Raw genomic sequence first — 27,691 nt, 5'->3', positions numbered from 1 at the left:
TCCTGGATCTCTGTGCCTACCCCCGCCTCCACAGCTAGAGTTCTTCCAGCACACAGCACTCTGCCCACCACCCCCACCTGATTTGGAGTTTGGCAGAAAGGCTTATAAGGCCGTTATCTCTCAACAGACAGCTGTGCAGGGCTAGAGGCAGCAGCTTATCAGGGAGGCTGCAGTGATTCACAGCCCAAGTTTCAGCTTCTCTGCTGAATAGTAATTTCCAGCAGTGGATTTGTGCTTAGTCTCTCTCCTCCCTCCCCCTCTCCCAAGGGTGTGTTGTCCTTTCTCAGAGAGAGCAGTGAAGGGGAGATCCTATCCATGGGGAGGCGGTGCTCTGTGCCAGCCTTCTGGATAAGGCTGTCTATAGGCAGGAGGTTGCAGGTTTAGGGACCCCAGTAGGGTCTGCCACCCTTGGCAGTGACCCCTAGGAGAGTTCACTGATGCTCGTTTTCCTTCCCCTTCTAGAAAAGCAATGTGCTGCTCTCTTCCCTCAGCGGTAATGCATAAGCAGACAAAGGTCTCTTTCTGGCCACAAGCCCCCGAGGCTATAGCCAGCCAGGGAGGGCTGAGAAAGGGAGAAGCCAGGGACTTGGCAGCGTGCTCCCTGCACCATTTTGAAGCTGTCTGGTTTCTGACCCTGAGGACTCCAAAGGCTAAGAATTCCAGGCTGGAGAGGACTGAGACACAAGGGGGCAGGCCAGAGCAGTCTCTGTACAGGCAAGTGGTTAGGAAAAAAACCTGGGGACAGAGCCATTTTTGTGTTTGTTTTATTGGAAGCAAGACTGCTCAGGGGAGGAGGCATGGAGAGTTCTGTCCTGTGTCTCTCCCTCTGGGCCAGCATGGGGAAAGGGGGATGTTGAAAGAGCTAGAGCCCATGGAAATGCCCCTGCCACCACGATCTCAGGATGCTCCTTAAAAGCAGGGAATGGAAAACTAGAAAGGAAACTGTCCTACGGTGAAGGGCAGAATAAGCCATCCCCCCCCCCCAACAATTCAGAATCCTCTGCCTTCCAGCAGTGGTTTCTGAACCCTTGCCCTCAACCAACACCGGTGGAACGATTCCAAGAGCTCTCCTCAGCTTCCACACTCCAGGCCCCCCCTCGTGAATCCTGGGTGCCTTTACCCTTGGGGGTCCTGAGCAAGGCTCAAGAGTGCTGCTGCCCACCATTCCCTCCTGGAAGAAGGTCCCCTATGGTTCCGAAAAGCTGAAGGTGGAGTTCTGTGTCATCAGGCAACACAGGTGGGGGAGCAACCACACCACGAAACTTCCTTGGGGTCCCTCTCTTGTCGCCTTGGGGTCCATGCGGCCAGTCAGAAGAGCTGAGTTCAGGCTGTGGGCTCCAGAGTACCAAGTCATGAAAGGCTGAAGGTGTGTGTCAAGGTGGATGCTCTGGAAGTAGGATCGAGCCTGCCTAGGTGGCTCAGAGGCCGCAGTTCTCAGGCCGTCCGGTCCTCTTCCGCAGCACCTGGTTCAGGTTGTGACCTCTTTGCGCAGCCTTCTCCAGCTGCGGGTTCCCCTAGACTCCTCTTGGATGTCGTCGGCGCTGTTGGCTGGGACGAGGGGCCAGGATAGGGGTTCGGGGGCTGGTAGCCGGGTTGGCCCGGATCCAGCGCATCCTTGGAAAGTAGGATGGCGAGGCTGGGCACGTTCTTAAGTACACTGAGACTGGCGGCTGGTTCGTCAGGCTTCTGACCCGGCGTGGGCTCCGGCTGGAGGCTCTGCCATACCTCACGCACGCTCCGGTAGCGCAGCCGCGTGACCTGATGCAGGCCCGCCAGGCGGCGCTTGAGGATCTCGGCGCACGTGACGGTTTTGGTGGTGGCCCGACCACAGCCGCTGAAGACGATGGCGCGCGTGGCTGGCTGCGCCATGCTGGTGGTGGCGAAGGCCAGCAGGTTCCGGATCTTGCTGCCCTCCTTGACCCGCATGTGCACGGCGTCCGGCGCCAGGTCCGCGAAGGGGCCGGAGCCTGGGCCGCCTCCCTCGTCCCCGCTCCCCACCGGCGCCTCCTCGGAGCGCACCTTACGGAAGTTCTCCATGCGCCGTCGTTGCCGGGACCGCGGGGACGTGGGTTTCGCCATGGGGCCGCCTCAGCCCCGGGGCTGCATGGCCGCCAGTCGCGTCCGGCAAGGGCCGGCAGGGGTAAGGGTGTGGGAGCGGCGTGGACGCTGGCAGGCGGGCTGGGACCGTGCGATCTTCGTCTTCCACTTCTCTCTAGTGGGCGCTGCTCTACTCCGCGCTCTCGGAGCCGAGTGCTCCGCGCCTTCAGAGGAGGCCCCGCCTGGGAGCCTGGGAGCCCCGCCCCTACCGCCAGGCCCCGCCCCTAACTCGGCCCGGCCCGCCCTTGTCCTTGCCTCACCCGCCTCTCGCGTCCAGTCTTGTCCTCCGCTTCAGGGGCGAGGGAGCCGCGCACACCGTGGGGGTCGATGGCAGTGCCAGGGGGTGACTTGTCAGGCGAAGTTTCCCTATAATCGTCATCAGCCCTTCCCGAGCCAATCCTCAGAAACGGGCAAGCTAAATAAAAACTGCGTTTGCGGGGCAAAAGCCGTTTCCAGCCTGTTCCCCGAACACTTCCGCGTTTCAACTGAAGGCCGCCCGTTGTCCCCTCCTAATGAGAGATCTCCCAGCGGCCTGCTGGGGGCTGGGGCCTCTTTCTCCCACTCTTCGGAGGAACAACCCCCTCCTTTTGTCCCTTCCGCCCCGGAGCCGATATTCCCGTCTCAAGGACAGCCTGTGCACGGTCAGCAGAGTGCGGGAGGCGCTGGCTCCCGCTGTGTTCCGCGCCTGCCCTCGGACAACTACGTCGCCGCGTGGTCTTTGCCGGGCAGTCGGAGACTGAGGTCTCAGCCTCGCGGCGACTGACTGAAGCTGGAGGCTCCCGGACGCCCGCACACCCCTGGGGTGTGGAGACTGAGGCTTTGGGCCAGGCTGTTCCATGAGATAAATGGGATGAGAACAAGGGGACCCCTTCTCAAGGGGAATTAAGCTCCCTCCATCCATGCCTGAAAGTCTACTATTAGAGCTGCATGCTTTAGGGTAAGCCAGAAATTGTTGCCTCCTAACGTGGATCCCTCTTCTTCCCAGATGGAATTTGTTGTCAGTCAGCCTGGCTCCCTGGGACCCAGTGGGGTTCTTTATTAAAAAGGAGACTGGGTGAAGGCAGGTTTTGAGGAGGAAGGAAGGTGGGAAGTTGAAGCCTCGGGGTGTTATGCAGTTACTGGGTGCCCCTCCCCGGGAACTCTGCAAGACCCAGGGAGTGACCCCAGATCTCTTGCTAGGAGAGATGAACGGTGAAGATAGAGAGGTGAGGTTGTGGGTGAAGAACTGCTAATGGGCAGGAGGGGGTTTGAGAAGAAGCTGGACCCTCCCTAGAACTGCCCTGGGGCCTTGCCTTTCATCTTTCCACCCTACTCGCACACGCACAGTGCTGAGAGTGGGCCGACCTGATCCGGGCGGGAGTAAGACGGGGCGTGGCGGGAAGGAGCACAGACTGCTGCTGCGGGCGGGAAACCCTTAAAGTGCTGGGGGCAAAACAGTGACTGAAGGAGGTGGGCCCCAGTCTTGAGCTGGGCTTGCCGGGGTCCCACTCTCTCTCCTCGCGTTTTCGTCCCCTCAGCATGTTTGGAACCCGGGGCTGACCCTATTACCGCCCCTTGGGAGTGACTGGAACAAGTGGACCTTTGAGCCCCAAGTGTGAATGACCTACCCCCTCTCAGATCTCCTTCCCTCACGCTGCTATCAGGGGCCTTCGAGGGCGCGTTCCGCTCAGATCCTGTACTTCGCCCCCCGCCCCAGCTCCCACGGGCCCCATGAGGAATAGCCGTAGGAGTCGGAGGCACAGCAGCTTGGAGAGGACACAACAGTCTGCAGGGCGTGGCGGGGCGCGGAGAACCTCAGGCTCTGTAAGACTGAGGCAGTTGTAGAACTTAAAGGGCATCCATTTCGCTAGACCTGAGAAAAAGTCTCCGAACGGCTAGAATCTTTGTTGGAACGGACTGGTTAGGGAAGAAGCGAGCTCTCCATCCACGGGGGTATGCAAGCCTAGGCTGAACGTTCACTTGGAGGGGATTACTCAGGGGTCTGCAATTTGGCGGAAGGGGCCTGGGAGCTACGCGTTTAAGCAGGGTGAGGATGAGGCTGTTCTGTGTCTGTCTGGGTGGGCCCTGGAAGGCGCCGCACCCCCATCCCCCTCCACTGCCACCAGCTGTAGGAAGACTCGATTCACTTCGCTCCCCAGTCAGTGAAGGGAGACCATGGAAAAGGCCCGCATCCCCTACCGCCCCTTCCCTCCCCTTTCCAGCTCCCTCCGCAGCACTTAAAATGTAAATATACATCATGATTAGCCGCCGGGTCGCTAATTACAGCTGAAGCCATTCATTACACTGTCAGCGCGCGTCGTAGCCCGCCGGCTGTGCGCTCCTGCCGCGCGGCGGAGTGGAAGGGCAGGGTGGGGAGCTGGAGCGTGGGTGGGGGGCGGAAAGACTCGAGGGGGGAACTGTGAATGAGGGTAGCGAGTTTGGCAGGCTGGATGCGAGGGCTAGAAAGGGGCCCATGGAGGTGGACGGTGAAGTACCGGGGCAGAAAGGGAGAAATACCCAAGCCTGGGATGGGGGCTTGGATAGCCGGGGAAGGGGGCGCTGTGAGAGAGGAAACCGGGATGAGGAGCGGGGCGAAGGGAGGATACGTGGGGGAGGCAGGGAGGAATCCTAGAGACCCGCAAACGCGGTTGGGAGGGGAGAAGAGGGCTCAACTCTGGGAAGATGAATAAATAAACTTGAGCGTCTGAGGCTCACACTCCGTGACAGTTAGAAAAGTAGAAAGACAGTCAAGACTTTAAAAAAAAGAAAAGAGAAAAAAACACCGAGTACCAGCGATCCATAAGGCAGGGCCACGAGTATTTTTAATAAGGGAGAGGGGAATGTATTTCCGTGTATCTGTTTTTATAGATGTAAATGTATTTTTAAACTGTCTGCAAGAAAACAGCACACTGCATCTGTTACCTCTGAAGCCGCATCCAGTTTTTGTGGGACTCTCTCAGGAAAGAACTACTAAATATGAATACAAAATTAAGACCAGAATTTTGAAATGGCCTGTGTAAGTGAGGTCCTGACCCTGAAGCCTGAGCTTCATTAGCTTCTTTTCGCCTCTTTGTGACTTTGGGCAATTTACTTAACCCTTATGCCTTGGTTTTCTCAGCTGTAAAATGGGGCTAATACAGGAACCTGCCTCATAAAGTGGTTGTGAGACATGTAACAACAGTCTTAGAACCTTGGCTGGTAGGTTCTCAGGAAATGTTGGCTGTTGTTGTTTTCCATTTTTTTTTTTGTGATTAGAATAAATTTTTTAAAATTTTAAAGGGAGATGGGGGAAGAAAGCTGGTGAAAGCAAAAGAAATGGGCAAAGCCTTGGAAATTGCAGTTTTCCTAATATGATAGGGACTAGTGAGTGGCAAAGCAGACTCCTTTCACCCTCAAAGGAGGTGGAGGGGTAGCTGGGCGGTAGCCCAAGGTTCCAATGCAGCACCAGCCCCTGCTGTGCTAGGAGACCTTTCCAATAGGACACCCTGCCTCCCATGGACAAGTGGCGTCTCTCTCCAGTACTGGAAGAAAATCCCTGGTGCAGGGCAGGTCTCCTCCTCCTCTGTCTCCAGTGGTGGGAAGAGGATTGGGATCCCCTAAAGTCCCCGGTCCTAGTTCGAGCCACTCCAGGCAGGAGCTTGGGAGCATGCAAAGGAGTCACAAACTAGAAAGTTAGAGGGGGCCGAAGGGAGGTCAGATTTATCAGGCCCCCATCAAGTGTCCAGCATTGGGCCAGGTACTCTAACATCTATTCCCTGATTTAATCTTTGAAATCTTCCTATCATCGTTTGACAGATGTGGAAACTCAGGCACAGAAGTAACTTGCCCAATGTACCACAGCCAGAAAGCAGCAGCCGGAAATATTTGAACACAGCGGCTCTACATCACCCCAGTATAAGGGGAAAAGGAGCTTCTAAATGATGGGAGCTCCCCAGTAAAGGTATGAGTTGGTTTTGGGGACAGGGGGATGTGTTGGTCACTACTGCTGCATAAAAATTACCTCAAAACTCAGTAGCTTAAAGCAAAAACATTCATCATCTTACCATTTCTGAGGGCTAGAAGTCCAAGAGCAGCTTATAGGGGTGGTTTTAGCTCAGGGCCTCTCATGAGGTGGTGGTCAAGGTATTGACTAGGTCTGGAGCATCTGCTTGCAAGCTTTCTCACATGCTGGTCACAGGCCTCAGTTCCTGTTCACCAGGCTCTCTCCATAGATCTGCTGATGACTTGCAGCTGGCTTTTCCAAGAGCAAGTGAAGAGAGAGAGAGAGAGCGAGAAAGCGAGCGAGAGAGCGATTGAGAGCGCAAGCAAGCAAGCAAGCAAGCAAGCAAGCAAGCAGGAAGCCACACTACCTATGGCCCAGCCTCCTCTGAAGGGGAATTTGGTTCCATTTCTTGAAGGGAACAGCAGTATCAAAGAATTTGTAGACATTTCAAAACCACAACAGAAGGGGAAGATTTGGGAGGCAAATTTAGGAGGAGATGGAATCAGGACTCAATTTATTGGGGCAAATATATGGAAAGACCTTGACTCAGGAGAGCTGAATTCATTTGTTTCTTGTTAAATGGATGTATGAGTGACAAAATTTCTAAGATTGTTTTCAAGTCTTTGATCCTGGGCATAGGAGCAGTCAATAAGGCTCTCCTGGAGGCTGAGTGGCACTATGGCTATCCAAGTTCTTTGTAAACTTAACACTGCTAGGCAATGATGTCTGGAGCAGAACGTGGCCTGGGAGAGAGTTCTGTGTGACACAGGAGTCCCTTCTCAGGCCAGGCACCTCCTCCCTTAGACTGAGTCCCAGGCCCTGGGGCAGTGCTCTGATCCCAGCTCCCCATCTCTGTCTACACCCTAGTCCAGCCCCCTCACCATGTTTCACCTCCATAATTGCTTTTCCCCTTGGACCAGCCAGGATAGGACCCAGGGGTCCCAACACCAGCAAAGCCTCTGCCTTCAGGCTGCTCCTCCTGCTGTGCTGGCTCTCAGGTTTGCATTGTAGACCCAGTGAGTGGTTCACTAGTTCAAGAGCTATTGACCTTGTGTGAAATTCAATGTTTTCCTAGCCAACAGAACATGTCACCTGAGTCCTGGGAGGCAGAGGTGAGAGGGGATATGCGGGGCCTAAAATGAGTGAGGAGAGAGGTCTCTAGGAGAGGGAAAGAGAGATAAAAGAAGCCATCGGAGCTCCTTCTCCAACTCCCCAAGAGTAGGTGCTGCCACTAGCCCTCCGTCTTCCTTCCAGATTCCAGAGGCAAGTGTAGTAAAATGGCACTCACTTGGGCAAAGTTAGAGTTCCCAGGAGAGCGGTTGCCCCCGCAAAGTCTTCTCAAGAACCTGCTGTAAAGCCTGAGATTCCCCCATTATTGCTTCTACCTTTGGATCAGCTTTGCTGTCTGAAGATAAGGTTATGCCCCTAATTCCAAGGTGGGAATTGATCAAAAATAAAAGAATCAGGATGTTGGAGAACTTTGGGTGGAAGGAAGATATAGAGCTGAGAAGATGAGGGAATAGTTACAAGTGACAGCTGACACTTACTTAGCACTTACTACATGCCAGACACTGTGCTATGCACTCACATGTACTAACTCATTTCATACAACAAGTGCTAGTTGGTAGCCAGTACCCATTTCATAAGTGAGGTAGAACCACGTCCAGAATCAGTCTGGCTCCAGAGTCTGTTTTTAATCATGGCACCAGACCATCTGCAGGAGGAAGAGGAAGCAGGGCAAAAAGCCATCAGTTCTAGGACTCCATAGCTACCTACCCATCGTGAAGGTCCTGGAACTCCAGAGTAGAATTCTGCTCTGCCAGGTTCTTGCCTGCCATGGCTGGAGGCGGGAGAGGGGGTACCAGGGCTGCTTTTCATCTTCCAGCTCTGACCTGGGGCAGAGCTAAGGTGCGTGGTTTATGCTTTCCCAGATTATAACTATCCCTTAGGGGTGCATTGAGTTTTTCTACAACTTACAAAATGCCTGCCTAACGCACAAAAGCAGCTAGAGAGGTGGTGAAGAGTATGGGCTTGGAGCCCCACTGCCTGGGTTTGAGTCCCTGCTTTGCCACTTGCTAGCTATGCCCTTGGTCAAGCTATGGAGCCTCTCTGTGCCTCAGTTTCTTCTACTATAAAATGGAAACTATGATGATGATAATAGGATTTACCTCTTGAAATTGTCTCAGGTTATCCCCCTAGTACCTCCATGCAATCATCACTCCCACTTTGCAGATAGAGGCTAAAACCCTTGCCCAAAGACTCAGCTACTGAACAGTAAAGCTTGTAGGCAAACCTGGAGGGCAGGGTTAAAAAAAATAAAGAAGAAAAAGCAGAGCAGGATGTCAGCCCTCATGGGGCAGCCAGAGCTGCTGGGCCCCAGCTGTTTGTTGACAGGCAGGAATACAGACCCAGTGATTTTGTTCTGCTTGTGTGTGATTTAACATTTTCTGCTTCATTTCAATAAGGAGTGGCTGTGTCAGCTTTTCTGAATATTACATACATAGTTCCCTACTCCCATCACATCCTGTCAGAGGCAGGCTTATAATGAACAGTGTAATTTTGTTGCTACAGAGGGCTCTAGGATCTGGATCACTGAGAAGAAGCCAGGAAATAGTTTCCTCTTCCCTGGGCCACCTCTCTTCCTGGTAATTGTCCCTTTCCCACCTCCCCTTGGTGGTGAGAGTAGAAACAGTTCTTTTCACATAATACCCCTGTCACCCCAAGCCCCCAGCCCACTGGCCCAGAATAGAGCCCCCAAATCAAGCTGGCTGAGTTGAGGTTCATGCCAGTTCAAGGAGCTACTTGGTCAAATCCCCTTTATGGCCATCAGGGTCCCCTGTCACCACCAAGTAACTGTCTTCCCTTCTCTTAAGCAAAAGATAAAGTTAACCAACCCTGTCTGCCTTCTGTTGTTCTGAAGTAAATCACAAGGCACCTTGTCCCATTGTGTCCCAGAAGATAAATCTGATATATTTCGATAAGGGTAAAGAACATATTTTGTTTGCAAAATTCCTGGGAGAACCCACTCTCTGCCCAGAAATTATGCATACTTGCTGATTAATGACCTGTCCAGTGAGCCTGCCTCAGGAAAGATAATAGTTGTGATTGGATGTCACCAGCTCCCATCATTTCTGCCTCCAGAGAAGTCATGGGAACAGGCAGGACTCCTCCCCTCTCTGAAACAGTTGTCTTGTGGTACCCACTGATCTTCACTGAGGGTTGTGAGCACATCTTTCAGATTCCTCCCTGAAGTTAAAGTGAGCAATTCAGGTCCAGTGTTTTCAAAAAAAGAAGCCTCAAAGTTTATATTTTTGTGTGACAGTTTAGGTTTTTAAATGTGGCCAATTGTTTCAGTTAACTGTCACTGGCTAACAAATCACCTTAAAACTTGGTGGTTAAAAATAACAATGATTTATTATTTCTAGTGCTTCTGTGGTTTGGCTGGACTCAGATGTGCAGTTCTGTTCCACGTGGCATCATCTGGGGCCACTCACTCTTCTGCATTCAGCTGGGAGCTTGACCGGGGCTGGAACACTCAAGGTGGCTTCACACACATGTCTGGTGCCTCAGCTGGGGGGCTGGAATGGCCAGGGGTGCTGGCTGGGTCTCTCTCCACATGGTCTCTAGCCTGGGCCCATTTCTTGAGTGGCTTGATCTCAGAAAGATGAAAGTGGGGATTGCATGGCCTCATAGGGACCAGGCCCAGAAGTCACACATTGTTACTTCCTCTGCATTCTATTGGTCACACCATCCAGCCCATATTCAAGGCGCAGGAAAAGAAACTCCAGCTCTTGATGGAAAGCCTGACATGCATATACAGTCACGGGAGCCATCTCTAGGGGCAGCCTACCACGTCAGCTAACTCCTCTCCTTGAACACATATGTCTGCAGGTCAGTGTGGCCCATGGATGCAGCTTCTACATGAAACTTATAAGAAATTCACCTGGAAATCCTTCAATACCAGGGGCTTTTAATGGCAGGAGGTAGGCGGTAGGTAGCAGGACAAGATGATTCTGGGCTTTCTCTGCTGTTCATGTGGCCTCTTCATAGGAGGAGAAGAATGTCAGATACTAGATACTGCCCATGCCTGGCTATTGTTACTTCCTCCTTATTAACCTACTTTGGGACTGCTTCCATCCATGAGCTGAATCCCAAAGCTGCCAAGTTATAACCTGGAGGGAAGAAGGTTAAATGATTGCTGAGATCTCTTTTAATACCCTGGTCAGTGCACCAGCTTTGACTTTCAGCCTAAGAAATCATTGCAGGATTTTAATCAGGCCTGTTTTAATTAAGTTAGTACTTTGGAATGCCTACTTGGGATGCTAAGAGGCCTCTGTTCCAGTTACCAACTGCTCCCTGATGAATTATCCAAAATTGAGGTTTATGAAGCAATAATTTTTTTTTGCTCACAGATTCTGTGGGACAGGAATTCAGGCAGGGCATAGTGAGGGTGGCTTGTCTCTTTTTCTGCCATGTCTGGTTCAGCTGGAAGACTCGAAGGCTGAAAGACTCCAGTCTGGAAGTTTGTTTACTTGCGTGTCTGTTGGTTCTTGCTGGCTGACAGGTGGAAGCCTCAGATTGCCATGTGGGCTCTCCAGGTGGCCTTTCTGCTTGGATTAGTTTGAGCTTCCTCACAGCATGGCGGCTGGATTCTAGGGTGAGCATCCAGTGACAGAGAGAGCCAGGCATAAACTGTATTGTGTTTTATGACCTAACCTTGGGTAGCACACAGTGTCACTTCTGCCACATTCTGTTTATTTATCGAGGAAGTCACCAAGCCTTCGCCCAGGTTTAGTGGGCAAAGGCACTTATCACCTAATATAATGATATATATTTTAGTGTTTGTTACCCATCTCCTCCCACTAGAATGTAGGTTCCATGAGGACAGAGACTTTGTTTTGTTCTAGGCTGCATCTGCAGCACCCAGAACAGTGTCTGATACTCAGAAAGTGGTCAGTGTTTGTTGAGTGAATGAATGATGGGCTTTGGTTGTGAAAAGTCAGCAACCCCATCCCAGGACATGGTCTAAAACAGTGGTTGTTTTTTAAATTTTATTTATTTATTTATTTATTTATTTATTTATTTATTTATTTATTTATTTATTTAATGGCAGTAACTCGGGATTGAATCCAGGACCTCATGCATACTAAGCCTGAACTCTGCCATTGAGCTATACCTTCCCACCTAAAACAGTGGTTCTTAATGTGTGATCCTGAAGTCTTTGGAGGTCCCTAAGACCCTTTCTTGGCATGGGCACAGAGGGAGGGAGGGAGGCTCTGTGAAGTCAAACTTTTTTATAACAATACTGAGATATTTTTTGCCTTTTTCACTCTTATTCTCTCATAAATGTATAATGAAATTTTCCAAAGGTTGCATGACATGTGATATTGCAAGAAATTACATGCAGAAGCAGATATGAGACTCCAGCTGTCTTCTATTAAGCAAGACACTAAAGAGACATGCAAAACTGTAAACAATGCCTTCTCACTACTTTATCTTTGTGTGTTTGTTTTGGAAAATATAATTTTTTAAAATATATTTTTTATATTAACATGTAGTTTATTATTGTTATTTTAAATGAATGAAAACAGAAATATTTTTAAAGTTTCCCTATTTTAAATTATAATACAGTAAATATTGGTAAATAACCCACCTTTAGAAAGTTCTACGGGGTTAATAATTTTTAGGAATGTAAAGCAGTTCTGAGGCTAACATGTGTGAGAGGGTAGGAATCAAAGAGGCTAAACTGTTCTCCATGCTACAGAATTCAGGACTGTGGAGCTGATCATCAGCAGTTCCAGACAGAGATGAGGGTTGGGAGGAGGCTAAGGGTCTGGACCCAGGGAAGAGTTGAGATGCACAAAGGAGCCCAGCATCACAGAGGCCCCTGCACCTATGGAGAAACAAGGCCAGGGCAACAGGAATGACCAAAATGTTGTAGGGACAGTCATGTATGATGTTGACTATTGTTTTAATTGATCCAAAAGATTTGATTTCGGAGGAGGAAGGATATGCATAAAAATACTCTTATTTTCATAGTAACTTACGTATAATAACAAAAGAATAAAACAATCAGATCCTTGAAATCAAAAATGAGAAGCATAACACTGGTGTAAACTTGCTGAGAAGCTACTTGCTGAGAATGAATGGAATGGGTGCTGTTGGGAGGCATTGTCCCCAATGGGCTTTTGCAGGTTCCACATTCGGGGACATCAGGTGATAGGAATTTGTTGAAAGGATACCCAGGAAACACTATTATTAATCACTCATTCCTTCAGAATATGTACTCAGTCTCTATTGTGTGACAGGCATGGATGTAGGTGCTGGGGATACGGCAGTGAACAACACAAGAACAGTTCTTGCTCGGGGGAGCTCACATTCTAGTGAAATAAAAATAGCCCAGTAGCAGTGCTCATCACCACCTCCATGGCACTGAGTCATCAGCTAAGCTAAACTCCCCACTGCCGCTGCAGACAGCACCCAGAACAAAGCCCATGGCCCCATGAATGCACCCACTTGGTAGCACGCCACTCTGTAGTGCGTTCGTGCTCACTGTGTGGCAGACGCTGCTGGTACCCTCCCCAGTATTGATTCTCCCCTTCTTCCTTACTAATACAACACTGATTTTATTGGCAGAGACAATGTGCCTGGTTAAAAAGCTAAAATGTGTTACAGAGTCACTTCCTTGCCAAATAAGAGTGACTATGTGACAGTTAAGGACAATGAGAGATAAATGGAAATTGTTGGGTCGGGCTTTCTGGAAAGCTGGTTAAATGGAGGTACAGACTCAGCTGGCTTGCCCTTTGGCCCTTTGCCCTTCCTCTTTCCAGCTGCCCGCAATGAAGCCGTGGTGACTGTTGCTGGGAAGCCTCTCAAAAGTCTGAGGGAAAGGCCGAGAAATCTGCAGATTTCTACCCTGAATCTTAAAGTCACTGAGCCAACTCATTTATTCCTAGACTTCTCATTATGTAATAAAAAGACCTATCTTGTTTAAGTCACTGTTATTTGAGATTTCTGTTACCTGTAGCCAAGCTAAATCCATACCTTATACACCAAGAATCTGCTGTGCGTTCCTACCTGTGGTGGCCGCGAGAATGGCTTCTCACATCTCTGATTATAGGGAACTTAATCGACAAAGGCACCCAGCTGCTGCAGTCTGAAACCCATCACTGCATTTGTGCCAAGGCCAAGGCCAAATTTCCTGTGGGCTCCTAATGAATGAGCACAGATGGGATATAAAAGCAGGCCCACTCCTAGGAGATGGATGGAAGATAGGTGGTTTTGGCTGGAGGACTCCCCAGTGGCATCCCCAAACTGTCCTTGCAGTGCGGAATTGCACTGCAGTCTTAAGATGCTTCCACCCAACTTCCTTTCCTCCCTCTGTTTTTCACTCAGGGTCAGACAGGTAGCATGGTTTGATGGTTCTCCTAGGCTCACCTGACTCCCTCTTTATTTTCTCTAACAGATGGTTTCTCCTAATAAATGTCTTGTGTATTTAATCTCATCTTGGTGTCAGCTTCTCTGAGGACTTGTACTAACACATTCTCAATATGTATTGAGACCTGTTTATGCCTTTTGTACTTGCTATTATAATAATATAATTTAATAAAATATAACTAAACCAAAGAAATATGAATGCAAAAGGAAAGTGAGTTATTATTTCTATGAAAACTAACTTTACTGCTTTGGAAAGTTTTGAAAAATATAGTTGTTTTAAAAAAAGCTGTTCACAAAAAGACAAATATTGTATGATCCCACTTACACGAAGTATTTAAAGTAATCAAATTCACTTTGATTTTGAAAGTAGAATGGTGGTTACCAGGAGCTGAGGAGGAGAGAGAAATGGAGAGTTGTTGTTTAACAGGTTTTATGTATTAATTTGTGTGTTACATACACATATCATTAAAACTTATAATAAATATATGTGTATGTTTATGTATATATACTTCCCCTAAAGAGCCAGTTGTTAAACATTTCGCAAACACACTGCTGGATCATGGTCTCCTTTCCCTGAGACTGGCAGTGGGGTGACGGTGAGCAATACAGGGGTGGACCTGCTCCCTCCCCCCCTGCCCCGGAACTCACAGTCTCATGAGGAATCGGGCACCTAGGTAACAACAGCCCTGTGTGGCAGAGAGAGAAGCACCAAGCAGAGGAATCTAGTCCAGGGAGCCATCCAGAGGAGCGACTCATGGCGGCCCTCAAAGGGTGAGTAGAAATCAGCCAGCCACAGGGACAACATGAACGAAGCCCAGCTGTTGACAGAAACAATGAAGGACAGAGGGTGGGAAGTTGAGGGACACAGGGTGTGGTGTGTCTGCTGGAGAGAAACCAGCAGGCTATGGGATGCTGCACCTGGCCTGATGGTACCTGGAGGGAGGAGAAAGAGCAGCTTCTACTAGAGAAGGTCCTCTGGGCTCCAGTCCTAAGAAGAGTCAAAATTTCTAGGAAAACAGATGGGATGGGAGTCAGGTGAGGGGAAGAGAGGATGGAACAGCATGTGCAAAAGCAAGGAGGCAAAAGAGAAACTGAATTCTTCGAACTGCAAGCAGTCCTGGGTGACAGGAACGTTTGGGAGCCTCAGGAGGGTCCTAAGGAGGAGAGTGGCATGACTAAGAGCCCTGTGACTGCTTGGAGGAGAATGGCTTGAGAGGATGTCAGGTGGTGAAAGACTAGAGGATATAATACCTTTGAGGAGACTATTGCAGAGACGATGAAATGGGATAGTGGGTGTGGGGGTGCAAACAGGAGGATTGATTCTGAAGCAGAATTGATAGGACTTAATTTCCCGGGGTCTGGCTTAGATAACTGAGGGTTGACACAATCATTTTTGAAGAGTACTGGTCACTTATTTTTTCCCTCAATTTGGGTTTGTCTGATGTTTTCCCCATGATTAGATTGAGGCTATGCATTTTGGGGGCAAGAACATCACAGAAATCAGTGACGCCTATCAGGAGGTACATGATGTCAATGTGTCTTCTCGCTGATGATAGGGCCATTTTTAGAGGCAGGATCACAGAGGAACAAATATAGGGAAAATGTCTGGAGTCCCAGTTTGAGATGGGGTTGGAATGCAGAAGAGAATTCAAACCAGAGATAGAGCTCTGGGAGCTCCGGGCACCTCAGAGGTAGCGCAGGGCTTTGCAGAGGGCAAAGTTGCCAGTGGAGAAGGTATCGGACTGAGGAGAGGGAAGGAAGACTGTGGAGGAAAAGCAAGACTGGCTTTGCAATGTACCCAAATTGTCAGGCAGGTAAGGACTGGAGTGTGTTCTGTGGATTTGGTATCCAGGGGCTCAGCCAGCGACCAAGGTCAGTGCTTACCAGGCCAGACCCAGGCTGGGACTTGTGAAGGGTGTTTTTTCTCTCTGGACAGTTAGTGGGAGCAGGTTGGGGAGTGCACTCCTGTTCTAACTCACGTGAGCAGTGAGTGTTTACACGTTCAGAGCTGCTGGCAAGCCTGCAAGAGGTGATGGTGATGAAAATGAGCTGTGTGTAGGCCAGCAGGCTACCCAATGCCCAGCACTTCCAGCTGCCAGCAGAGCAACATAGCTGGTGGAGAATTGGCTCTGCAAGTGTTAGAGGATGCCAAGTGCAAGAGCAGGCGTGAGTGCCCCCAAGTGGTCTACTGGAGGCACTGCTGGTAGAAGAGAAGCAGTGAGAGGTGGTCTCTGACCTGGGTTTCCGGTATAGGCAAGAGCTTGGAGGTCTGGAATGATGTATGTTTTCTGGACTCAAGCTACCCCAGGGATCCCCATTTTTAAAGCTAGCAGTCCTTTCCTGAGTTATAATCAACAAAATGCACAGATCTTAGGTTTTCAGTTTGGTAAGTTTTGATGATTTTATATACCTTATAACTATCATCCCAAACAAGATCTGGAATATTTCCACTACCCCAGAAATTTCTTTTCTGTCCCTTTTCAGTCAGTCTACCTCCATCCCCAGCCAGGAACAACTATTCTTCTATCACACTAAGTTTTCTGGTTTTTAACTTCATATAAGTGGAATCATATAGTATACATTTTTTGGTCTGGCTTATTTTTCTCAACATAATATTTTTGAGATTTATCCATGTTGTTGTAGTTATCGGTTGCTTATTCATTTTTATTGTTAATTCATATTCCAAGATCTGAATATACAATAATTTGGTTATTCATTCTCTTGGTTTTTTTTTTTAATTCATTCTCTTGTTGATGGCTGTTTCTGGTTTTTAGCTACTATGAATAAAATTGCAATGAATTTGCAAGTCTTTTGTGAACATACATTTTTCTTTCTCTTGGGTATATACCTGGGAGTAGAAATGATAAGTCAAATGGTAACTCTATGTTTAACTCTTTGAGAAACTGCCAGACTGTTCTCCAAAGTGGCTGTACCATTTTACATTCCTTCCAGCAGTGTATAGGGTTTCAATTTCTGCACATTCCCATCAATACTTATTAATATTTGTCTTTTTGATTATAACCATTCTAGTGGATGTGAAGTGGTATTTCATTGTGGTTTTGACTTGCATTCCCTGATGACTAATGATGTTGAGCATGCTTTCTCATGTGCTTATCAGCCATCTGTCTATCTTCTTTGGAGGAATTTCTATTCAGATCCTTTGCTTATTTTTATAGTAAATTATCTTTTTTTTATTATTGAGTTGTAAGAATTCTTCATATATTCCAAATGAAAGTCTCATTATATATGTGACTTGAAAATATTTTCTTGCATACTGTGGGTTGCCTTGGGGAGGTTCCAGTCTGGTTGGGGAGAGAAGACAAACATGGGGAGTGAGGTTGTAGGAAGGAGGTGTGGCGGGGAGAGGCACTGTAGAGGGAGGTCTAGAGTGAACCCTCTGAGCTCTAGGTTGCCCACCAATGAGTGAACTGAATGAATTGCTCTGACAGTGCCATGGCTCTACAGGCAAGAATTTGCATCACTGTATGCTCAGTGCTATGCTATCAGGCATACATACTTACAGAAGTGTCAGAGACTTGGCATCTCATAAGACCAGGAGCATGGAGTAAGGTTGAGGGAGCAGGAGTCTCTTTCTTAAGAAAGGAAACTCCAGGTTGCAAACTTCCATAGGACTAACAGCAGCATGATGTGGCTTGAGAGCCAGACGGACTTGGATTTAGATCTTGGTTGTAGTATATGCTACTGTATAGTGCCCTCGCGTGCTCATCTAGCCATTCCTGATGGCTTCTTATAGTCTTAGAGCATATATTCTTATTCTTATAGTCTTAAGCGTGTAAGCCCCTGAGATTTTCTGCCTGTGGGCTTTCTTTGCTCAGACACAGGGAAATCTGGAAGTGCCAGGAGCAGCCCTCAACCCTTGGTTTCCTCATTCTTTTGGTAGGACCACTGCATTGTACTCTGCACTATGTCCCAGAGGTCCCCAGTAGGATCGAGCCACTATTGCCCACAGTAGTAACCTGCTCATTATTGCACCCTGAATTGGGTTACTTTTATTTGTTTGTTTCAAATTCCTCCATTTCTCTACTAGTGCTTCCCGGGATCTCTCTCAAATAGATCATTTGTACTCACATCCTTATCTCAGTGTATGCTTCTGGGGAAACCCATCCTAAACATACTTGTTCTTCCTCTTCTTAGTTACATCCATTCTATTTCCTTGATCACTTTACCTCTCTGAACCTCACTTTCCTCATCTACAAAACGGGGATAAAACCATTTACTTTATAGTACAGTCATGAGGCTTAGCATCTCACTCAGACATATTTAGGGTTCAGTAAATGTCAGTCTTCGTTTCTTTCCAGTTGTTTACTGTCCTATAACATAGATATTCTTGCAGAAACCATTGGGTGGACATGCCTTATTCAGCCATAGCTGAGCAGAAAAATATCAGCAGTCTGGAGCTGGCTTAACGGGTGACTGTCTTACTGTTCCCAGTCATTTGCTCCCTCCCTGCTATAGGATTAAACATCCCTAGTGTTTGTCATGCCTTGCATCCACTAGAGGGAGCAAGTTTCCCTGTTGCCCATGCATTAGCCATAGGTCATGCTTTGATATGTGGCACATGAGCAGATATGATATTCATCACGTTTGAGAAGAAGCTTTTAATGTGTTATTGTATGGTTTGGCTCAAGCTTTTTCACTCCTGCCTTTCTCCATGAGAAATACATGTCCCAGACATGCCCCCAGAGCATGGCACATAGTACGAGCTAACATTTATTAAATACATATTGTGTACCATGCACTATTCCATGTGTTACATATGCCTACACGTGTTAATTCATTTCATCCTCATGGGAACTGTAAGACATAAATACTGTTATCATCATCTTTATTTTGCATATGTGGAAAACTAAGATTCAGTAAGGATGAATGCCTTGCTTAAATGTACACAACTGGAATGGGGAAGGCAGTCTGCCTTCTAGGTCCATATTCTTAAACACTGCACTATGCTGCTTCTCATAGGTGACCAGCAAATGCTTGTTGAATAAAAGTTTGTTTAAATGATTGTCACTCATGAAGCACTGTTCTCTTCTATTTACCCAGATTCTGAAGGTGCGATCCACTGGGACAATGATGGGCTTCTTACTTATTTTGGACCTGGGCACTTTTCCTGCCTCAGTTGTTAGCCAAATAGGAGGCCCTTCTAATTCTCCTAATAGGGGAAAATTCATTTGTGGCCATCAGATGGGAACCCAAACATTTATCCTGTAGGACTACAAGATATCTCCTGTAAATCCCATGTGGATCCAAGACATCTCCACTGCGAACCTTCATTGTGAACATCAGATACCTCTCCTGAAGACTCATATGAACCCATGTATCTTTCCTGGGGCCCTCATGGACACCTAACATCTCTCCTGTAGAGCCATGCTTGATAACCTCCTCAGGGTCCTATTCACCATTTCATTGGGTCCTCTCACAACTCTGTAAATCAGTTAAGGCTTGCCTTAAAGCAGGGATAGACAGCAGTGACCATGTGAGTGGACCAAGCACAGGACCAAAAGCAGAACCCTGTTGTCCTGCCCTTCAGCCCACGACTCTTCTGTCCTGACTGGCATAGATTATGCTTTCTGCTCAACCCTCCACAGCCCCTGAAGCACCCTCCTTTTTCTTCTCTCTTTTGCATTAATTCTTGTCTGCCTTTCTTCACTCCTGCCCCCTTTCTATCCCAGCTGTGGGAGTGAGGCCCCACTCTCAGCAGGCTGGAGTCAGACAAAGAGCCCTTATTCTGGGCAAAGAATCCCTTACAGTGTCTCCCACCCACTGAGGCCCCCTTCCAGGCCCAGGGTGATGTGGGCAGAGGGTACTGTGGAGGGCAAGAGCCATTGGCTGGCAGGACAGAGGCTGGGTCAAGCTGTAGATATCCCACAGGAGGTTTACAGCATAAACATCACTCACAATAAAATCCTGTCTTTCACTCCGAGCCTCATCACTCCAAGTGGGTCTCTCTCAACCCTTATTAGTTCTGGGTTTTTAAACATTTACCATGGTCTCTACTCACTTTCAGTGTTCATCTCTGTATATCACAGTTTCTTTCTCTTTTCTTTATTTCTTTTCTGTTTCTCTTTCTAAGCCTCTCTCTTTCTATTGCTCTGCATAGCTTGTCAATCTCTATTTCTTACCTCTTTCTCACTTTATCATGCTCTTTCTTCTCTATCTTTTCTTGTCTTTTTTCTCTCCAAATTGTGATCACTCCAAATCTCTGCCTTTTCATGTTTCTATGTCTTTATTTTCAAGGTTCTCCTTTCTTGTCTTTCTATGTCTGTCCTTCCGTGTATCTGTGTGTCCTTGTCTATGTGTCGTTTCTGTTTCTTTATGTCTCATCTCTGACCTTCTATCCTTCATCCTCTACTTGTCACTTTGGGCCTGTGGATCTGAAGGGCCTTCATCAGTTATCACACTCTCCTGCTTACAAACTCCCTCTCACTCTTCCTTTTTGGTTCGTTTCAGCGGCTCTTGGGACCGGCATGGAAGGTTATTCTCCCCAGTTTACAGATTTGGAAGCTGAGGCTCTGGTAATTGGTACCAGACTCCTTTTCTGGGTCTTTTCTTCGACCTCTTTGCCTCGCTCTTGTCCCCATGGTGCCCTCAAACCACCTGATCGGGCGCTGTCCTGGGAATTTAGCACCTCGGACAGCTCCTGTAAGGTGCGGGGGCGGCCAGGCCTTTCTTCTCGCGAGCTCAGGCAGAGCAGCCCTAGAGGAAGCGCGGGAATCTCGCGAGAGAGGCTGTTGCAGGCAGGGGCGGCGCGGGCGCGCGAGAAACTGGCCCGAGGCGCGCGCGCGCGCGCACCCCGCCCCCAGCCCCGGAGCGGCTTGTGGCCGGCTCCGCGCCGCATCGCTGGTTGCAGCGCAGCGCAGCGCGGCGGCTTTTGCCGAGCGACAGCGGCGGGTAAGTCCCGGGCCTAAAGGCCTAGAGAAGGGCTTTGCAGCGAAGTTGGGCACAGGGCGAAAGGGTCTCCGCATCTCCAGCTTTGTACCTCCTACGCTTCACCTTTGGATGCAGGAGGCAGGCGGAGCTGGAGAGATGGGGAGTGGAGGTGACCTTCCCTGTTTGGGGCGGAGGAAGAGCGTCCCGGGTGCTCCCAGGCCTCCCCACCCCCACCATCCCCATTACCGGCTCCAGCAGAGGGAACCTGGGTCTTAGATGACGTCAGACCCTTGGATTCTGGAGTTGGGCCTTGGGCCTTCTATCAACACCCCCAGGCCCACCTGGCGTCCCCTGGAAACAGGCCTCCCCCTCCTGGGGATGGTGCACGCGGCCTGGGTTGGGGGCGCCTGGAGGCGGGGTGACTGAAGCCTCCTTTTGGTCTTTCCTCACAAGAGGAGCCTGCAGGTGGACCCAGGTTGTACTCCCCACCCTTGCAACCCCCGCCTCCCGGAGGCAGCAGACCTTTGGCCCACTGGTCTGAGCCGCCTCAGGGCTTCAGGGGATGGGTGCATTGGCTTGACCCTGGGGTCCACCAGGGCTTTGGGGTGGTGTTTTGGGGGCGCCGGAAGAAGCGCATTACAACGCTGGCAGGAGTGGGTCACGAGGATGGGGGTGAGATGTTTGGGAACCCATCCCTGCCCCTGCCTCTAGGAGCTCCTGATCTAGGAGTTGGGGAAACCAAGTAGAGTCTGGGACTGAGAATTCGCTAACTCAGGCCGTTCAAACCGGTAATGGCCCAGCTCCAGGCTGAGGAGTTTAGGGAGGGCCAGGACTTTCCCGTGGACACCAGGAGCATAAGGAAGAAGGGAGGCAAGAGCCAGTGAATAGTAAGCTTCTTGGAGGTGGTGAGATTTGGTTGGGAGGAGAGGTAGGAGAGGGCATTTCTGGGGAATGGTCTGGTCAAAGGCATAGAGGTGGGAATTTAGCATAGCCTTTGGGGAGCCTAGCCTGTGAGCCCAGCCATGTGACTGTGCCCATGGGGTGGGCCAGTCTGGAGAATTTTGCAGCCTGTGCCCTACCTGTTCTGTTTCCAAGAGGCAGGCCTCTGAAAGAGGGAAATAGTTCTTGCATAGGCATGACTGGAGAGAGATTTTGTTTGGGGATACACAGATCTCTGTAGTTGAGATTTGATCTGGCTTTGGTGAGCCTGAAGAGCTGAGAGAGGACTGTCTCTGGTGAATGGGCCACAGAAAGAGGGTCTTCTTAAGTCTAGCAAACCCTTGGAGAGTTAGCAGGGTCCTGGGAAGGGAGCTCTGGGTAGGGGCTGTGGATGCTGTGGCTGTTTCTTTAACCCTTTCCCTGGCGGGCCAGCTGGCCACTTCTGAACAAATTGATTCCCCTCTCTGGGCATCTCTTTGCCAGCATCTTTCTCTAGGGATGAAATAATAGGACTAAGTATTGATCTCCCTTGAGGAAGCTGCTTGTTCTAGTTTAGAGCATCCCTATCAGTTCTCCTTCTTCCTTTCCCTTTCCTCCCCACTATCTCTGCCTTCCTCTCCCTTTCCCTGCCCCCTCCACACAGCAGTTCCTCTACAGAGAACTTCCTTTCTTGCTGACAGCCTGGAGTCTCTGAAGGTTTCCTGGAGGAAGTGTGATACAGCAGGGGTGACAGAAGCTGTGGGCTTAGCCTGATTGCTGGAGGGCATCCGTTGCTCCACTCCCACCCCTTGGGAGGGTGTCCAAGTCTTGAGCAAGAACATGATTGACTGTGCTCTGTGCCCTGTTCTGTACTGGGTCCCTCCTGGAAGCCCCATCCAGGAGGGAGTGAGGTAGAGATTGGGTGAGAATGAGGGAGTACTTGGTGCCCAATAACTGGTTCAAAATTTAAGCAGTGGGAGGCACAACAGGGATGTCTGGAAGGACTTCCTAGATGAGGTGGGATATGAGAAGCTAGTAGGATTTAGAGGAGTGACAGGGATCTGGTTTGGGGCATTGGAAGCAGAGGGGATGGCTAGATATGATCTCTCTTGTATGAAGCTGGGTTGTATGGGAAACAGGTAGAAAAGTAAAAGGTGGTGGGTGGGAGGTTTGTAGCTGAACGACACAAGGCCTTGAATGCCAGGCACAGGATCAGTAGGGGCTACTGAAGCGTCATCATAGGACAATGATAGTGATGCCAGGAGAGTGATGTTTTCTAAGGATGATTCAGAGTTCTGGGACATTAGGGCTGGGGATGTGGGACTGGGTGTGGGATAAGGGGACCAGAGGTAGAGCAAGAGGGGAAAACTGCCATCTTAGCAGACAGGCTCTAGGCAGGCAGGAAGAAAATGACCATTTCTATGCCAAGCATGGGAAGCTCATGCTTGGAGGGAGGGGCTGGTGAGTAAGAGAGCCCTGGAACTAACCCCAGGTCCTGATCTGAGGCCAGACTTGACTTCCTTCTCTCTGCCATGAACCTCACTTTCTCTATTGCGGGACCTTCTGTCCTCCCAGATACACAGTAAGAAATGGAATAAATTGTAATCTGTTTTTTTTTTTTTTAAGCAAAATTCAGGTCGTATTTGCTATCTTATTGATAACTAAGGAGGTGCTTCTTAGGCCTACATTTTGGGGGGATATATAGCACCTCTAATACCCCCAACATTATGAAAAACTCTCAGTTGAGGAGCAAACTGCTACTTTCCCCATTTTTCAGTTTAGGAACTTTGGTTTGCAGAGACCAGCCATTGCTGTACCCTCCCACCCCCACCCCACAAATACAAGTATTTTAAAGGCTATCCCTGAAATAAGAGCAGAGGAGACTGGAACCTTCCATTCTTGTGACCTCAGCCTCTGTAGCCCTCCCAAGCTTAAATTCTTTCAGGGCTAGCCATATACAAACAAGGCAGCCTTGCCCTGTGCTCTGACTTCTCCCACCGTCTCTAATTTGCTACACTGATTTCTCTGTAACCATGCGTATACCTTTGGGAGAAAGCCTGGGACCAGGCTTGGGGGTCAGATTGGAGCCAGGGTTAGAGTCTCCTCCCTTGAGTCTCCTACAGTCTAGTTAGTACCCACTCTCCCCCTGCCTCTCTTCTTTGTTTTCCTGGAAGACATTAAAGCTGGACCACAGTCTCCCACTCCACATCCCATTGTCTTGTGGGAGGTGATGCCTCCTTCAGCCACCCTTTCTGCCAGCCACACGTGAATCTGGTCGTCATTGGCATGTAGCCACCTCTGAAATCTTGAATTCCAGTATTCTTCTCTGACCACAGTCCAATTTCTGCTTTACCTACTTTGGGACCTCAAGGAGACAGCTGGTTCTCTGACACCTCCATTTTCTCTGTCCCATGAGCATGACAGCTTCTGTGTCTTTTCTGGACCCCATGGTTAAGGATTTTAACCATTCTGTGACCCATGCCCTCAGTTACTATGTCACTTTGCTTGTTTGTCCCACCTCAGCAGCAGGCCCCCCAACTCTGGATTCTATACTCAGAATGTAGAAAGCTTCTGGTGGCCATCACATACCAGGGCAGGCTGGCTCTGCTTCCATGGAGGGTCTCCAGCCTCATCACTTTGGAAACACTTCCCCTTTCCCATCAGCTCCCTATTCTGTTCCGTGGGAGGAGTATTCCAAACTGTACTACTATCCCAAAGCCTTTTACTCATGAAGAAGGCTAGTGGAGGGTATATGTGGGAGGTGGAACCACACCCATGTTTCTCCACTTCTTGAATCCCATTAGAAGGAGAGCTCCTAATCTAATGCTCCCACTCTGTGCTATGGATGCTGAACCTACCTGTCTCCTGAGGCACCAATATCCATCAGCTGTTTCCCCCTCTATTGTCTCTTCAGCCTCTCCACTGTTTTCCTTCAGACCTTCCTCCCAGCTTCTAAATATGCTCAAGGCTCCTATCTGGAAAAACCTTTCTAATCTGGTGCCTTCCTCTAGCTGCTGCCGTTTAAACCTATAGTTTTGCCTTAACTACAAGTGACATGTGACCATTGTAGAAATTTTAGAAAATAAAGATAAAAAGAAAGACAACAAATAACTTATAATCTCACTATTGAGAGTTGGCTACTGTTAATTGTCTAGTGTATGGTGCGTGTTTCATTGTTGTCACTGATAGTCTCTGTGTGTGTTGTTTTAACATCTCAGCCGAGTGTTTGAAAGGTTAGTCTGCTAGACTTGTCTCTCTTCCTCTTTTCATGTTTCCTCATTTCTTGGCAGCTGGCCTCTACCCCACCACTCCCTGAAGCTGTGACCTCCTGATGGCCGAATCAGCCCATGTCACGCCTGACTGCTCCATGGCCATGGACATTGTTGGCCTGGTTGACCAGTCCTTAAAAAGACTGAGATAACCTGTATTCATTAATGTGAAATATTTTCATGACATATTGTTGAGTGGAAAAAAACAGATTATAAAATGCCTTGTGTAAAATGATCTCACTTTTTGTTACATATGCTTATATGTGCATTAAAAACAAACCCCCCAAACCTAAAAGTCAAACTGTTAAAAGGGTGGCATCTTTCCTGCAGTGGCTTGAAAGACTCAGGGGATAAAGCTCAAATCCTGCCCATGGCCTTCAAGGCCACGATGACTGGCCCCTCTCACCTTTAAACCCTATTTTTGCCTTTTTTCCCCTCTTTCCACTTTGGGCTTTATCTGTGCTTCCTGTTCCCTAAGTGTGCCGTGCCGTTGCTCTCTTGGCCTTTCCACGTGCTTTGCTGATTATCTCTTTTCCTGGCCAACTCTTATTCATGCCTCAAGATTCAGCTCTGATGTTGCTTCCTCTATGAAGCCCTCCCTGGCTTCTCCAGGATGGACCAGGGAGGTGCTCCTCTGTGCTCCCAGTTTTGTGTACTTGCTCTCCTGGGGCACTTCTCAGGCTGTGTTGTAATTGCCCATTGACTTAGCTACAGCCTCTTCTCTTCTCTCCTCCCTTTCATCTCAAACTTGTCTATGTTACAGAGAAAATTGAAGCAGATGTGTGGGACTCTCACTGTCCTTTCCAAAGCCTCAAACCTCCTCCATCTGCTGGCATCATGCTCTCCTTCGCCCCTGTTAGAACTGAGGCTTGTCCCACCTCCTTGCACTGGACCCCATTCTTCTCCCCCTTTCAGAGGCTTGCTCATCAGTTAAACTTCTTTCTCTATTGTAATTGCAACTGTTCCCTGGATCCTTCACATCTCTAGCTTGTTTCCATCTTACACACAACCCTCAGCCATTGTACCCCCTGAACCCCATATCCCACCCAGGTAGTACCCTATCTCTGTTCTCTATCAAGGCAGGCTTCTTCAAAGAGCTGTCTACACCTGCTCTCAGCTTATGTGTTCAACTGTATCATCTGATAGCTACTCCCCCACACCCCTGCCAACCCCAACTCCCAGCTGCCACCGCTACCAAAGTTGTTCCTGCTGGAGTCACAGATGACTCGCTGTTGCTGAGCGTCATGAACACTTTTCAGTCCAGCCCTTTTCATGCTGGACCTCTCAGTGGCATCTGTCACATTTGTCTACTCTGTTCTAGCTTTGGAAACTTCACGCTCTCCTGGTTTCCCTCCTGCCTTTTCAGCTGCTCCTGCTCATTCTTTGCCAGCTCAGCCTCTTCTGCCTGACTTTTATTTTTTTAAACAGGTAATACATTTACATGATTCATAATGAAAAAGGATGTCCTCAATTTCATCAATTCTAGGATGAACATTTTGATATTTCTGAAAACATTTTAATGTCTGTGTCTTTAAAAATTTGGCATCTTATCATTATAAGTTGGCAGTGTTTTTTCCTTTCTTTTGGTAAATAAGATACTGATCTATCTTAAAACTGATGGTGTCTTGGATTTGATGGTATAAAGATACATAGTAAAAATTCTTCTTCCCACCTACTCCACATCTATTCATTTCCTCTCTCCCCCAGGTACCACAGTTATTTTTTTCTTGATGTCCTACTAGAGATTCTATGTGTGTATATTACCACATGCAACTATATATATTTCCCCCAACTTAAAAATATTTATTTTTATTAAGTATAATTGACATGCATTATATTACTTTCTTGTGTACAACTTGATATTTGTACAACATGGTGATATTTGTGTATATGGTGAAATGGTCACCAGAATAAGTCTAGTTAACATTTATTGCCACACAGTTAAAGAATATTTGTGTATGTGTGTGATGAGAAACTTTCAGATTTACTCTCTTAACAACTTTCAAACATGCATTACAGTGTTATTAACTATAGTCACCATGCTGTACATTAAAACCCATGACTTATTTATAACTGGAAGTTTGTACATTTTGACCCCCTTCGCCCATTTCACCCAACCCTCAGCCCCTGCCTCTGGAAATCACCAGTCTATTCTTTGTATCAATGAACTTGTTTTTTTGTTTTTTTGTTTGTTTTGTTTTGTTTTAGATTCCACATATAAGTGAGATTATAGTATTTGTTTCTCTGTCTGCCTTATTTCACTTAACATAATGCCCTCAAGTTCCATCTATGTTGTCTCAAATGGCAAGATTTCACTTTTTATGGCTGAATTTTACAAGATGTATACATATAAATTATATATGTAAACATTTTCTTTATTCATTCATCCATTGATGGACACTTAGGTTATTTCCAAAGCTTGTCTGTTATAAGTAATGCTACAATGAACCTGATGGTTCGTATATCTTTTTGAATTAGAGTTTTTGTTTTCTTTGGCTAGGCACCAAGAAGTGGAATTGCTGGATTGTATGGTAGTTCTATTTTTAATTTTTTAAGGAAACTCCATACTGTTTTCTGTAGTGGCTCTGCCAGTTTACACTCCCACCAGCAGTGCACAAGGGTTCCACTTTCTCCATATCCTTGCCAACATTTGCTATCTCGTCTTTTTGATAATAGCCACTCTAACAGGTGTAAGATGATATCTCATTGTAGTTTTGATTTGTATTTCCCTGATATTAGTGATGTTGAACATCTTTTCATGTACCTGTTGGCCATCTGTAGGTTTATTTCCTCAACTTTTTATTTTGAAAATTTTCAAAGCTACAAAACGTTTAAAGAACAGTGCAGGGAACTGCTGTACTGTCATCTGTAATTTCAGTGCACTAGGGTACATTCACCAGTTAACATTTTGTAACATTTGCTTTATCTATCTATCCATCCCTGATTTTTTTTTTTTGCAGAGCCATTTGAAAGTAAGTAGCAGAGAAGACACTGTATTTCTAAATGTTTCAGCATGTATCTCCTAAGAACAAAGATGTTCTCCTGCACAGTCACAGCACCTAAGAAGTTTAACATTGAACAGTGATATCTACTATTGAGTCTATGTTCAAATTTCTCTACC

General features: G+C 48.0%; 2 protein-coding genes across 4 annotated transcripts in view; one reads left to right on the top strand and one right to left on the bottom strand.

Annotated features, from left to right (window-relative positions):
- Positions 1-748: 748 nt before the first annotated feature.
- On the bottom strand, positions 749-2,259 carry RPP25 (ribonuclease P/MRP subunit p25). The gene has a single exon (XM_010955239.3). The coding sequence runs from the start codon at positions 2,077-2,079 to the stop codon at positions 1,435-1,437; it is 645 nt and encodes a 214-aa protein (XP_010953541.1). The 5' UTR covers positions 2,080-2,259; the 3' UTR covers positions 749-1,434.
- A 472-nt stretch (positions 2,260-2,731) lies between these two features.
- The window catches only part of SCAMP5 (secretory carrier membrane protein 5), a 38,759-nt gene continuing 13,799 nt past the window's right edge, over positions 2,732-27,691 (top strand). The window contains exons 1-2 of one of the 3 annotated variants that reach the window (XM_074354086.1): positions 2,732-3,034; positions 5,872-6,016. The gene's annotated coding sequence lies outside the window, so the exon portion shown is untranslated. Of the gene's footprint in view, positions 3,035-3,330; positions 4,124-5,871; positions 6,017-20,326; positions 20,405-27,691 lie in introns of those variants that run through there. The other 2 variants (XM_074354087.1, XM_074354085.1) reach the window with 2 other exon arrangements.

The sequence above is a fragment of the Camelus bactrianus genome, chromosome 27 (genome assembly GCF_048773025.1).
Source record: "Camelus bactrianus isolate YW-2024 breed Bactrian camel chromosome 27, ASM4877302v1, whole genome shotgun sequence".
NCBI classification, from domain to species: Eukaryota; Metazoa; Chordata; class Mammalia; order Artiodactyla; family Camelidae; genus Camelus; species Camelus bactrianus.
Note: the sequence above shows the minus strand (reverse complement) of the source record. Positions and strands in the feature narration are given on the sequence as shown.

Excerpts from the sequence above, each read along its gene's own strand:
- RPP25 (XM_010955239.3), bottom strand. The coding sequence starts at position 2,079 with ATGGCGAAACCCACGTCCCCGCGGTCCCGGCAACGACGGCGCATGGAG.